The sequence below is a fragment of the Halictus rubicundus genome, chromosome 16 (assembly GCF_050948215.1).
Source record: "Halictus rubicundus isolate RS-2024b chromosome 16, iyHalRubi1_principal, whole genome shotgun sequence".
Classification (NCBI taxonomy): Eukaryota; Metazoa; Arthropoda; class Insecta; order Hymenoptera; family Halictidae; genus Halictus; species Halictus rubicundus.
Genome location: NC_135164.1, coordinates 7,232,269 through 7,245,930, shown reverse-complemented (window position 1 = coordinate 7,245,930; position 13,662 = coordinate 7,232,269). Strand labels below are relative to the sequence as shown.

Below are 13,662 nucleotides of genomic sequence, written 5' to 3'. Positions count from 1 at the left end.
AGTGCAATAAGCGGCAGGAATCATCTGCTCCCGAAAATCTGTAAATAGCGCCACTAGACCGTAGCGGCAAAACGCTCAAACTGTTAGCCAAACGCTACCGACCGAGTAACCGATCAGCGCCACCTGGCGGTGGAAACCCGAAACTAATCGGCTACAAGCTTGGGGGTTTCGCCACTACGAGGTAATGGCGCTGTTTGCAGATATTGCCGGAAGATGTACATGGCGCCACCCAGCGGAGGAATCCTGAACACTAATCGGCTACAAGCTTGGGCGTTTCGCCACTACGAGGTAATGGCGCTGTTTGCAGATTTTGTCGGAAGATATACGTGGCGCCACCCAGCGGATGAATCCTGAACACTAATCGGCTACAAGCTTGGGCGTTTCGCCACTACGAGGTAATGGCACTATTTTCAGATTTTGCCGGATTTTATGTGTGACGCCACCCAGCGGAGGAATCCTGAACACTAACATGCATCATCTTTTTAGCCTGTATTAGAACCTGCATCATCTTTTAGGCTGGATCAGAGCCTACATTCTGGCATTATTTGGAATCCGCTGCTAATGATGCAGGTAAGATGATGCAGGTTCCAGGCTAAAAAGATGATGCAGAAAAATGGGGACACTAAAACCTCGAGCGTGAGCACTCTCATTTCCTCTCTGGGGAGAATTAGTCCACAAACGCGCCACAATCGCACTAACAATAGAAATTCTTGAAAAAATTTCAATTTATTGAATGTAAACTTTCTCACAATCAGAAACGTAGTAGCATTATTATTTTGAGTATTATTACTTCCGGTTGAAATAGCATAATTGGATACTAATATTGATATGTCTCTGTCGTTCCATTTTGTTCCATTTCTAGTCCTACTTTCTTATTATTGATGGATTGCAGAGTGGGCTACCTATATGATTCGGAATGCATTATTTGCGTACACATGCGCACTGGAAATTGGTTCTTAAGTAACGGCACAGTTTCGCCAGTTTCTGAAAACATACCGCGCTATCAGCCTGCAACGTTAGTGCAGCAGAAAAATTAGACTTTGCCAATAATGTGTTCAATTTTGAAAACCTAAAGATAATAAGCTCCTTCCTTTTTAACACTTCGAGAAAATCCCATCATTGCCAACAATCAAAGAAAGTAATTGACAAATGTTATAAGCAGATGTCATAAGTTACTTTAAAAGGTGTTCATGTGTCTTCCACTTAGTATTGCCACCTCTACGGATTTTTCCGCTGATCTACGGATTTTTTAGCTTGTCTACGGTCCTACAGATTTTAAACTAAAATCTACTAATAATTTACGCTAAATAAAAAAAAATCCACAGATCTACGGTTTTTGCACTAGGGGATTTACGGATTTTTTCGGATTCAAGTTAGCAACTCTGTTTCCATTTTTACCAAAGAGTTGCTTTGCCTGAATTTAACCATCGAATTATCATTGAAAATACATTAGTTTCTAAATTTTTCAAAGAATAACGTTCATTTAAGAATTTACTAGTGGTAAAAAAATAATTTTCGACTATGAGCAACGTACATCTTGGAGCTGGTAAGTAATTTATTTTTTTTGTAAAAATGAAATAGTTTTTCTATTAGTGAAATTTGAATGGAATCTGTCTGTCATAAATGGAAATGCATCTTCGTTGATTATTATTTAAAATTATAACATTTTTGCATTACATCGCGACATTAATTTGAAATAAATAATGTTCAATATTATGAATAATTTTACTGTTTAGGCTCCCAGAAACCGGCAGAAGTAAAAGGACAAGCGCGTTTATACTCCATGAAATTTTGTCCTTTTGCGCAACGGATTAGACTAATATTATCGTATAAAAAAATTCCTCATGATATTGTTAACATTAACTTAATGAATAAGCCAGAATGGTATTTCGAGGTGTGTATACTTATTTTATAGCAGTATTAGTTTACACTGATAATCACATATAACATTTATTTATTATAATTTTTAGATTCATTCTGAAGGTAAAGTGCCAGCATTTGTTGATGTAGATGGTACAGTGGTTGTAGATTCTGCAGTAATAGCAGATTATTTGGATGAAAAATATCCTGAGCCTCCTTTATACAATGAATCCACAAAGGCTCGTTATTGTGAGCTCTTGGATCATTATTCTAAGGTAATAAAAGTTGAATATGTGTATCTATATTATTTTGTATCCGAGTAGAATAGATTTCATTACACGTGTACTTCATACTGATGATGGGCTGTTAATTTCAGATTGTTAGCATTTTCTCAAATTGTGTACATGGTAAAGACAAAAGACCTTTGAGCGAAATTACCGCAGAAATGTCGAGCCTGCTAGAAGAGTTTGAGAAAGAATTGGCATCTCGTGGAACTATATTCTTTGGAGGTTTGTAAATGATTGCTTTATTTCATAAGTTATAATGGCATTATAAAAGTGTTTTTATTCTGGTTACAACTTGTTATTCAAGGATCTCAACCTGGAATGCTAGACATATTGATGTGGCCATGGATTGAACGAAGGAAGAGTTTATCTTTAATTTATAAGGAGCCCATGAGTCTCAACAATGGTGCTTTCACGCATATGGTGAGTTAAACGTTTAACGAAATTCATTGTATACGTTATAACGTTTGAGAAGTTAAAATGGATATGTAATATTCTAAACTGATTGTAGGTGGAATGGGTTCAAAATATGAAAGCACAGCCATTCGTGCAAGAAAATGAATGTTGTCATGAAAAGTTTGCACGTTTGATTGAAGACATAAACGCAGGAAAAGTTGACTTTGATAAAATTTAAGACAGTTATTTTGTAAGTAACACTACAAAATCCGCGAGATGTGATATTATACATTCTAATTCTGCCACAGCTGCCCCTAGAGATTGCAGGGTCTGGGACAATCCCAGTCCTGATAAGGACAATGTATAGGTACACGTGCAATGTAGGTACATATAGTATGATGAAAAAAACAAACAATTGTTACAATTGCTTTTATTTATTTTGTATCAATTGTAGAAGTAACTAACAATAAGCGAGGAGCCCGAGGCAAGTGGCGCTATTATCGTAAAGACGATATTAAATTCTATTACGCGTACAAACATGCGTGTGTTGATACTTAATTTAGATTTTCGAAGTAATACAAGTTACAGTCAGGAAGTATTACAGTATTCAGTTAGTAAATCTTCCAGCGAATCTCAAAACATCGAATGTTTTGCTATAACTAGGATTCCATAAATTGTAAACATTAACATTCGAGAGTTGTATAACTTATACTTCCTAAAATGACAATATATAAACATTACATATACATTGCAAACATGTTCACTGCACTAATACTACCGCATTATACAAATCATTACCTGGTAACCTTTATTATAAGTATACAACAACCCTGCAAAATAAATAGGTGGTTTGTTGAACGCATTTCCGTATATTGTTTAGAAAATTTAAAGTTTTTATTCATCGTTCAAAATTTGTTAATGTATACGTTAAGTTATGTTACCTTACTTCCTAGGGCGATCGTACATAATGATAGACACTATAAATATATTGTTTAGGCAGTGAAAATTATATTGTTCAATTTTATAGAAAATTTCGATTTTTTCGTACAGTGTACGCGCATGCATGTCATGTAGAAAATGTATTAAAGAAGTTTTTTACAAACCAAATAATGTCCAGATTATTAAGTAAAAACATATACAAACTAATGTATACATGATTAAATTAACATTATCAAGTGTTTACTTCCACAGTGCTCGTACTTGGAATGTCTCAGGAAGATTGAATTTCGTCTACGTTTATGTGCGCAATGAATCGTAATCGCATTTGCAAAGCCGGCCGCAGTCTTCGTATAATACATTCCACTTCATTCTTCATCATATCACCGACAAACATATATTTTATATGATACAATAAATCACAGACTGGATCCATATACTTCAGATGGGTTTGATGTCGATCTACTTGTTTCAGCATTTCATACAAACGGACCGCCAATTCAACAACGCAATTTGGTCTCTCAGCGTTAAATCTTGCTAAAGTAGGTCCAATTAAGTGACAAGCATATATCAATTGTTCCTCACTATTTACAACTGGTTGAAGTTTTTCTTTGATGAACCTAAAATGTAAAGCAAAATAACTTATTTTAATTCGCCATTTCAATCATTGGGAATTTACAGCAATATCCAGTCTAATTATTCACTTATAAACACATGCTACATTTGAAATTAAACTTACTGAGGCATGGTAGTGATTTGTCCAACGCCGGCATGATGCCACACGGAATGTGCTAACGCCAGCATGTAACTATATTTGTTTTCCAACAAACTGTTATGGGTATTGTTAAAATTAAACATCTGGAACGGAGTTAAATTGTTGTATTGCCAATTCGCTAATCCTGGACTGCTTATTGTTTCCACTAATCGGTCGTGAAGCGTTGACCAATAACATTCTGGTAGCGCAGCTAACAGCAGTCCCACACAATTTATCCACAAATGAATTTCATCTGATGGTATCACGGTGTACCTAATACATTTTATTATTATTTAGACAGTAGCCCAATTGATGAAAATTTCTTTTGAAAATATTAATAATTGATCTTACCCTTTCGCAACCACATCCAGTAATGAATTAGCAACCAGATTAGGAGCAACTGGAACAGCCATGAGTTCTACGCAGGTAACATAGAGTGCATGTGCAGCAGGATTTGGGAATTCGTTGAATCTCCAATCAGTTGCAGGAAAATGAGCCGTACCTGACATTGCTGTAAAAAATATGCTTACATGGTAGAATATTCGAATTTGATAAATGTTAATAAGAGAACGATAACTTACTCTCTACGATTCTTCGAACTAAACGGATATAATAATCCAATTCTGGCATCCACGTGACAACATCATCGGATGATCGTGTCATGTACATTTGGTAAGCTTCCGAAAGTGCCCATCCCTGAGCTCTAATTTCCCTTAACGAGCCTAAAACTGCGGACACTAAACGCTTTTTTAAAGGCGGTCTGTCCCTCAACATACGTTCGTAATAATGTAACGTATTGTACAAATACGTTACAGGTCGATCTAAAATTCAATATGCAAAATTGAAATTGTTGGAATAGAATGGGGGCATTATAGTACGCCAGGGCATATACGAACCGTGAAATTTGTACAGACAACCCAAATGTTCCAATAATGTTTCTAAACTCTTCGACACAGCTGGAATTTCCAAATATCTGTGTACAACTATATCAAAGACTGGCAAAAATCGTAGGCACACGTTTCCGAAGTAAACCGGTAAACTTTGATATTGACTAGGACCTCCGCTGGTTTGTTCCATGATACCCTCAGGAGCAAACTTCTCTGGGAATTTTCGATGAAACGCGAGATGTTTCTCATGCCAATTTGACTGTTTCCAATGCTCGGGGGAGTTCTCTTTAACGAATTCTTGAACCCTGTTGCGAAATTCGATGGCCTTGAGCAATAGTAATTGGATGATGAAGAAGCACACTTGAGCCTCGCTGCCTTCGTGAGTTCTCAATACTAGACACAAAATCAGTCTATCGATGGTTACTATATTGTATTTCCATATCATATCGTTGATTGTATCCACGCATTTGTTTACATGTTGACCGCCCACGCTGTTGGCAAATTCGAAGACAAGATAATCGCAGAATTTTCTAAGGTGTGCCGACAAGGCCCTAGCACCGATCCTTTCAAGAATTTTGTATGCGATTGGACTGATACGGTCCGTTTCGAAAATCATTTTCCACAAAAGACACAGGAACAAAGGAGGTGTTCCAGGTACAGAAAAATGCGCTATGATGTCGTTTTCATTGCTCATGGAAGCCCAGTTGCGATATTCCTCTTCTACTGCTTTCTTGATTTGCTGTTTGTTTTCTTTCGGCACACTGTTCTGTTGGAAAAATTCACTGAGAACTGGGGGGAAACACTGAAGAGTATGATTGGCCCAGGAATGCGGTGTATTCTGCATTATTGTGTTCAACAATTCCTTACACCAAGTACCACTGTGACTATCCGATCCTGTGCCTGTGACATGCATAGACCTTGCCAACGTCAATACCAAAGCTCTGTTCAACTCTTCCGATTCCGCGGAAACGAGAGTCTTTGGCTCCGATAAAAATCTAGATAACTGAGGCTGTACCTCGGCAGATCCCAAACCTGTAATTAACCGTAGAGCTGTACTTTCCACGCATAGGTGTAGCTGCGTCTGATTAGTCTGTGGTACAGCCGCTAGACTATGCAAATGGGATAGAAGTTGCACTCTGTAGTGCGGCTGTATATGGTGCATTCTATAACTGAACATTTCTAGGAGTGTGTACAATGTTCCCCACGCATGAGACTTGAAAACTGTTGGAAGTAATTGACTAATGAATCCCTTGATACCAAGACTTTCGATCTCGGTGTATACTAACAGACGGCTGTAAGTTTCAACTAAGGCCGGTGCCAGTGCCATATTGCTCTTGGACTGTGCCAATTTGATAACATGAGTAACGATACTGTGTATGAGACTCATTTTCGAATGAACTGTCAACGAATCCAAGATGGACATGGACAATGGTGTGGTTGGGCCACTCGCAAGAGCCGCGTTATTTTGTAACGTCTGCATTGGCTGTTGCTGTTGGCCCTTTTGAGTGCCAAGTATGGTGTCGACCAAAGCTGCCATTGGTCTACCGAAATATTCTTGATTTGTTGAATATGCGTTGCATAATAAAGCAATTCTATAATCGGAGCCCATACAAAGAGAAGTATTGGGCATCACTAGATGTTGCAAGAATTCGTGGTGAAGTTTCAAAGTGTGGGGTATCGGTCTATGAATATTTGAATGCTCGGATTGAGCCTTTTTCAACAAATGTATCCATATGCATGTTATAGCCATCTGATGAGTACATAGCGCTTGAGTATAATCCGGCACAGGTAAAGGTTCTTTTTCTGGATAGAGGAGATCGTATAATTTCAATACTGGCAAGAAGTTGGATAGCGGATTTCTTTGAATACTTCCAGAAATGAATTGCAGTAGAACCCACATTAAATGGTCTCTCCCTTTTCTCAAATCTCTACCTGCTAGTTTATCATGGATCGCCATTACGATACTAGGAAAACAAGCATATGAAAACAATATGAAGTATATAAGCTGCGACGATAAATGTAACCATACGTAATGATTTGCAACAGTTCCATCTGTTCCCTCGGCTGGTAATGTTTCGTTCTCTGCGCGTTCCATGGCGAGAATAACCAATTCAACCAATTGCTCTTCCAAAGCTACACATCTTTGTTTTTGCTGTAACGTAGAGATGTTTAATGCTATAAAATGTTTCGATTCTAGTCGTCATTTTACGAGACTCATTCTGTATGTAATGTAATCGTAAGAGTATACCTGCTTTTGTAAGCCAAGCATCGAACACACCATGTCCCTACTATAGGGTTGTTCTAAAACGTATCTGAGCAATCCAGTTTGGGGTTTAAGTAGGTCCTCGTCATACGGTAAATTTCCTTTTAAAGAAAATTTCAATGTGGTAGTATCGAGTACCCAGGGATTAATTAAATCCGCATATCCAGTGTGTTCTACCACTGGCAACATTTTTGAATGTCCAACAATGGATACCATTTGCGCGGTGGTGCGAAAACTTTCAACAAAACTTGAAAGTAATTTTGCTAATTTCTAAAAATGATCAATCTCATTAGATATATATATATATAAATCAGTGAAAAATATTATAAATCATATAATTTCTAATGACATACCCAGTGTGGCCAGTTTTTACCATCGGGATAAGCTTTTTGAATTTCATTCGCGATAAAATAGCCAGGCAATAAACAAGCGTTTCTATCGAAAATATATTCGATTACATTTTCTAGAGCCTTCAACTGTGGTTGAACAGATGCATTCAGTCTTGCAGGAATAGTTTGAGCTTTTTCTTTGCACCCCTTCAACAGATTAGACAAAATCATTAATTTATCTTTATATAATTATACATTTGATTCTAATAATACTTACTTTCATTATTTCTCTGACCCCTTTATAATCGACTCCTCCAATGATGTGACGAATAAGAACAAAACATTCCACCCAGAAATCTTCTAATTGATACTGCAGTTTATCGCAGTTTAAAATACACTCGCAGACAAGTCTAAAAAGAGAATATGTAATTACTCGATGATACTGTATTCGCATTTAGTCGTACTGCTTCTAATTCATATACCTTGCTGGTAAGACATTAGATGTGACCAAATTTTCTAGCAGAGACAATAACAATTGTAATCTTCTATGATTTGTCATTGCTGCTGCCATAGACAAAAATTGTCGTACTGCATTCTCTTGTTGTTCTTTGGTTAAATTTGACATAGCAGACGTTAAGTCTGTTTGCCACGACGATATCTTTTCATTTTCGCTATTTGGATGGTGCACAAGCACGCAGCTAAATGCTTCTTCTATAGCTTCTACTCTCTATAATGCATTGATAAATGTGACGAAAACAATCATTAAATATTCACAGCTATTAATATTACAACAATGCATACTTACTAAAATATCGTTGACGATACTAGTAATTTGAGTTTCGTTGCTCATTGTTTCAATATAAGTTTTCCATTCAAATTATAAAAAAGAAAGGTAAAATCTAAGGAGAATCAAACGTTATCGTTTTCGCATTAACTTTTCTCATAGTTTTTAGTCAGTATTCGTACCAAATATATCATGAACAATTTAAGGACACATCCGGTGAGTTTTGTTTATGTTTTCATAACCTATACGGTATTTACGCTACACACCAGCTACACCAGTAAGCTACACACAAATGACACAAACTGACACAACTGACATGATCCCCAAAGCGCAGTAATGGTAATGGTATATTAGATGTTTTCGCGCATGCGTGTCCAGCGCAGTGACGTATCTATACTTGGGAGAAAGTAGTGGAGTACTATTGGTGGGAAAGTACTGGGAAGAGTCGTGCTACGAATTTTTGGTAAATTATTATTAACATTTCATCGACATACACATGTTATACATTTGTTTTTAAAAATCATATTACAACAAATTTTGCGAAATTATGCAGTGTGACCAAGGTACCCCATTTTAGCCGAACTTTTACTTTACTGACGATGAAATCGTCGCGCATGCGCAAACAAACCCGTCCAATATACCATCACTGACATTGCATGCAACACAATGAATTTTTCAGAGATGGCGCTGTTAGTAATTTAAGAAGAACTTCGCCACCCACGTGTTAATAAGAAAGCTATAGTTGTACAATAGACAACAGTAGAAAACGTGAAATCATAACAATTACAACCTCAAGCATTAACGTTAAATGACTGTAATTACAGAGCTGAAAAGAACGAGAATTGAAATGATTCGTTAGTCGCATAACCTAAATACGATTTTAGTAACTTTTCAGAGATAAAATATGTTCTCGACAAAGAGCAATGTGAAGTCGCTGTTACTTTGTGGGTCTGCAGAATTAAGCAAATCTTTTATGTTCGAGGTAAAATTAGTGGAGCAATTCGACATCATAATTTGAGAAGAACAGAATTTCGTTCATCGATCATCATTTTGTCAACAGTTGTATTTATAATATAAAATAATTATAATATAAAGTAATTCTATAGCCAAGAAGAAATACCACTTTGAGTACAGGATAAAGATTGTTAGAGCCCCTTGGAGATTGTTAGAGATTGTTAGATTATTAGAGGCCCCCCATTAGATTATGTTTGTGAGACATAACGGTTGTTCGAACTTATTATACAGTGCAGTGACAATACTTTTTGAATCTTGACAGCTGCGTAAACGTAAGAATGCGAATGCGCATGTCGGGAACTTGTCGACTCGGCCCGTTTCGTTTTGAAAGTGTACGATCCGTTGAAAACGCGATACACTGTTTTGTTAGGGGCATTTGCCAGTCTAGATTTCCGGAATCAGGTTTTCCTTGTTTTCGTTGTTTTCCTTAGGCGGCGATTTACTGGGCCGAAGAAGGACACCGCGTCGTTTACATTACACCAGCCCCGTTGGACAGCCTGCCGGCGGCCTGTCACGACAGAAGTAATCCAGCACCCGCGGCTTTCAAGCTGATGAGATTTATGTAAGCGGAACACTTTTCTTGCGGTGCTTCTGCACGTGCATCGGCCTTCGGGATTCGCTCCTCTCCTATAAAAAGACCGAAAGATTTATGCCCACTTAACTAAACTTCGTTTCAAGCTTATTTTCAAATCGCCCGAATCCTGTCCCAAATCTTGGTCCCTCCTGAAACGTTTCACTTTTTATCCCCAGATGAAAGAAGCTTGCTCTGACCATTCGAATTGTGGAAATTATACAACAGCCATTCTTCCGCCACTCCGGGCTTATGCTGAGAATCGTTATCGCCATAAAAAATAAACGAATTCAAGCTTATTTTCAAATCGGCCGAATCCTGTCCCAAATCTTGGTGTCCCTCTGACCATTTGAATTGTGGAAATTGTACAGAGTGTCAAAAAATTATATGTCACGGCCACCATAGCGTGATTCTACACCTACGATTTGATGGAAATTGACATAAAAAACTCCCCGCAAAATTGACCTTGACCTTGAAAATCAAGGTCAAAAAAACAAAAATTTTTTTTAATCCTGTTCTACTGGTCATAAGGATCAACTTTGTGAAAGAAACCATGTGTCGCATCTCAACAGTTCTCTTAAAAAATGATGTTGCATTTCTTATAATTTTTGCAGCTTCTTTATTTGTAAATTTTTTACATCCAACGCCAATATATAAGTAAATAGCGTGCTATCATACAGCGGGTACCATCAGTAAGCTATTTCGTTGGGTATGAAATTATCATAATCATGATACTCCTATTTCCCTAACTACAGAATGAAAGAAAACGTTTCTCGTTTGGCGTTCAAAGTGTTAAAGTATAATGAATATTGGAGAAGAGTATTTGTAAAGTATAAAGTAAGTAGTTGTGATTGTATAAAGTGTGACGAATATTGAATATGAACTGATTCTAATGAGAAAATTTAATATCTCTGTTTTTAGGCACAGTAATTGGTACCCCACGGTAACTGGGTCCCTTACCGTACAATATAAAATTCTATCGATATTCTACGCGTGCAAACATAAGCGTAGCTGTTTATGTGCGACCGTATATTCGGGAGAGCTCCGGCTCGACGCCCATAGATCACACAGTAGGATCGTTATTCTTTGTACTTTGACGCGCACGTAGATGATTCTTGCCGGTTACTGATTCTTGGTAAATCACTCGTGCGGCCAACATTATTCGAGATACGTAGGCGGATCATTCGAGATCGTTCTGTGATCGTTCGTTTGTTTATTTCGTTGGATCTATCAAAAATATTACGGCTAGTCGATGTGTTATTACGTTCTACATACATACACAACCGGCGAATGGTCTCGACAGATTTATTCTTTTGGCTGGGCCCATCGAATAAACAACGGAGTTCGCAAATTTTTATGGTTGATTCATTACCACAACGGGCAGCAACGCGAATGGCAAAATAAACAATCGGACGAGGATCGTCGCAAATCAGCTGCTTCCTCCATCGACCGTTTATTTTTCAAACGTAGCTTCTGGCGAAAGATGAAAATTCCCTGTTCTAATTTCTTCATTTTTCTTGAAACCCGTCCTGCGCGACCTCGGACACGTGTCTTTACATTCGAAACATAAGCTCGAACGAGATATTTGTGGCGTTAGTTTCCGATGAAATATGTATAATAGAAGAAGCAAGAGATCCAATTACTGTGGGGGTATCAATTACCGTGCCTGTGTTAATTATACTTATTTAAAAAAGAGATATTAAATTGTTTTCATTAACGTCAGTTAATATATACGTGATATATCTCCTTTTTAATATTCAGTGTGCTTTAAAAATAAGTATAATTAATATAGGCACAGTAATTAGGTCCCTTAGTCTACGAATTAAAAGCGTTCAAATTATAAATCATTTCTCGAATTTTGAATTGATTCAGGTACTTGGAGAACTACGAAGCACTTGTACAAAAGTTGACCGAATTGCACACTTTCGCCATTTTGCCGTCAGTCCTGCTAATCGACGACTTTGACGCCTACATCAAGGACTATGAAAACACCGTGTCGATGCACGATATGCACATTGCCAAGATGTGCGCGTTGATCCTCGATACGATGAACTCTTGCTCGCGAATTTTAAAGAAGACTGTAAGCATCAGATGATTGCTAAAGTTTCTGCCCGATTTGAAAATGAAACATAAGCGGTTGCAACATAACAGATATGTTAGATATGTTAACAGATATGTCTCCGAACATTATACAATGTAATGGACTCCTTTCGCGTGAAAACTGAAGGTTTTCTCTTTAATTGAGATCTCAGAAAATCGGACAAGAGCTTTTGCAATTATTCAATACATCACGAGATTCTATTAATGAACCAAATTAATTCTGTACATTTCTATAACAAATCTTGACATTTTTAGGTGTATGCGTGCGTCTGGTCGACCTTGGCGACGACCGACATGCGCATTTATCCGACGTACTTTGCAGATGCTTGGATCGCAACCAACGAGGAAGACACTAAAACGATATTGTTAGAAAAGCGTGGACATCGGTCGTCTTCTGGGAAAGCTACATCCTACAGATACTGCAAGCTTCAAGATGGAACGCGGGCGTTGAAAGAAATATTTTGCGAAACCGTCGATGATTAGTTTGTTTAAATTCATTAAATATAGGGTCAAATGCACACCGTACAGTATCAAACCTATATGCACTTTCTTCATTCAACCTTACTGTCTTGTTCGGTAGCGAAAGCACATAATGTTTGCCACGGGTAAAATTTTCAGCGAAGGATATCGCGTACAAGTTTGCTAAAACCGATCCAATCGGAGAGAATCGAGCAGATTTTTCCGGTGTATTGGTATTCGAAAGAAACGGCGCGCGAAGGGACGAGTACCAATAAACGAGCAACACCGAAAAAAGAGAAATGCAAGGATGGTTGGCGTCCTATTGTCTGGTTCTGCGGCTCGAGAGCAGGTCGAGAGCCGAGTCTCCGGGGGAGGTTCCCCTGAATGCCCGTAGACTGAACCGGCCGCTCGTTTCAATTGGTCCGAAACAATCTGAAACTGTCAGGACTACGGGCCCCGTGGGTTTCTCTTGGTAATAAATGGAAACTTGTCGGCACCGTAAACTCCCGGACGGTGGAAAAAGAAGAGGAAAGAAAATGAATTTTAACGAGTCGACCGGCGACCGACTCTATATACCCGCACAATAGGGATTTCAACAGGTAAAGGAACTTGTAATTTTTACGTTCGTACCTGCCGTTCGGAGCACAATGAAAAATAACATACAGTTTAACCTCGATGAACCGGTTTTGATGAACCGGGCATACGATCAAGTATTGTTTTCTACAAAGGGCCGAACTGTGTTTGTTATAGAAACCGTGCGCCTTCGTTTCGCATTTGCAAGTTTGAAGTCGATCGATGGATCGTTTACGGAATGGAAGATGAACCGTTCACGGGGCGATAAGAACGACGATCATTACGGGGTAGGAAATTGCAGGGTTCAGCCGAGAAGTTTACATGATCACGGATCAGGATCATGGATCGGTCGACACCGTCGGTCCAGGAGGATCACCGAGGCAACGGTAAACCACCGTCTGCGTGTTCCGATGACCAGTAGAAAAGAGACAAAAGAGTGGTGAATCTGCGAT

General features: G+C 38.2%; 3 protein-coding genes across 3 annotated transcripts; 2 read left to right on the top strand and 1 right to left on the bottom strand.

The window, feature by feature from the left end:
• The first annotated feature begins 951 nt into the window (after positions 1–951).
• On the top strand, positions 952–2,831 carry LOC143362333 (glutathione S-transferase omega-1). Its single transcript, XM_076802387.1, has 6 exons — positions 952–1,546; positions 1,737–1,894; positions 1,971–2,135; positions 2,237–2,369; positions 2,452–2,567; positions 2,656–2,831. The coding sequence occupies exons 1-6, from the start codon at positions 1,522–1,524 to the stop codon at positions 2,776–2,778; spliced, it is 720 nt and encodes a 239-aa protein (XP_076658502.1). The 5' UTR covers positions 952–1,521; the 3' UTR covers positions 2,779–2,831.
• A 130-nt stretch (positions 2,832–2,961) lies between these two features.
• Positions 2,962–8,809, bottom strand: Med23 (mediator complex subunit 23). Its single transcript, XM_076802386.1, has 10 exons — positions 8,515–8,809; positions 8,192–8,436; positions 7,987–8,119; positions 7,734–7,916; positions 7,366–7,650; positions 5,127–7,269; positions 4,812–5,051; positions 4,582–4,741; positions 4,216–4,503; positions 2,962–4,096 (listed from the first exon to the last, which is right to left on the bottom strand). Exons 1-10 carry the CDS (start codon positions 8,557–8,559, stop codon positions 3,751–3,753), a joined length of 4,068 nt encoding a protein of 1,355 aa, XP_076658501.1. The 5' UTR covers positions 8,560–8,809; the 3' UTR covers positions 2,962–3,750.
• Positions 8,810–8,822: 13 nt separating this feature from the next.
• Positions 8,823–12,713, top strand: LOC143362334 (uncharacterized). Its single transcript, XM_076802388.1, has 4 exons — positions 8,823–9,475; positions 9,939–10,069; positions 11,951–12,158; positions 12,434–12,713. Exons 1-4 carry the CDS (start codon positions 9,398–9,400, stop codon positions 12,659–12,661), a joined length of 645 nt encoding a protein of 214 aa, XP_076658503.1. The 5' UTR covers positions 8,823–9,397; the 3' UTR covers positions 12,662–12,713.
• Positions 12,714–13,662: the final 949 nt, after the last annotated feature.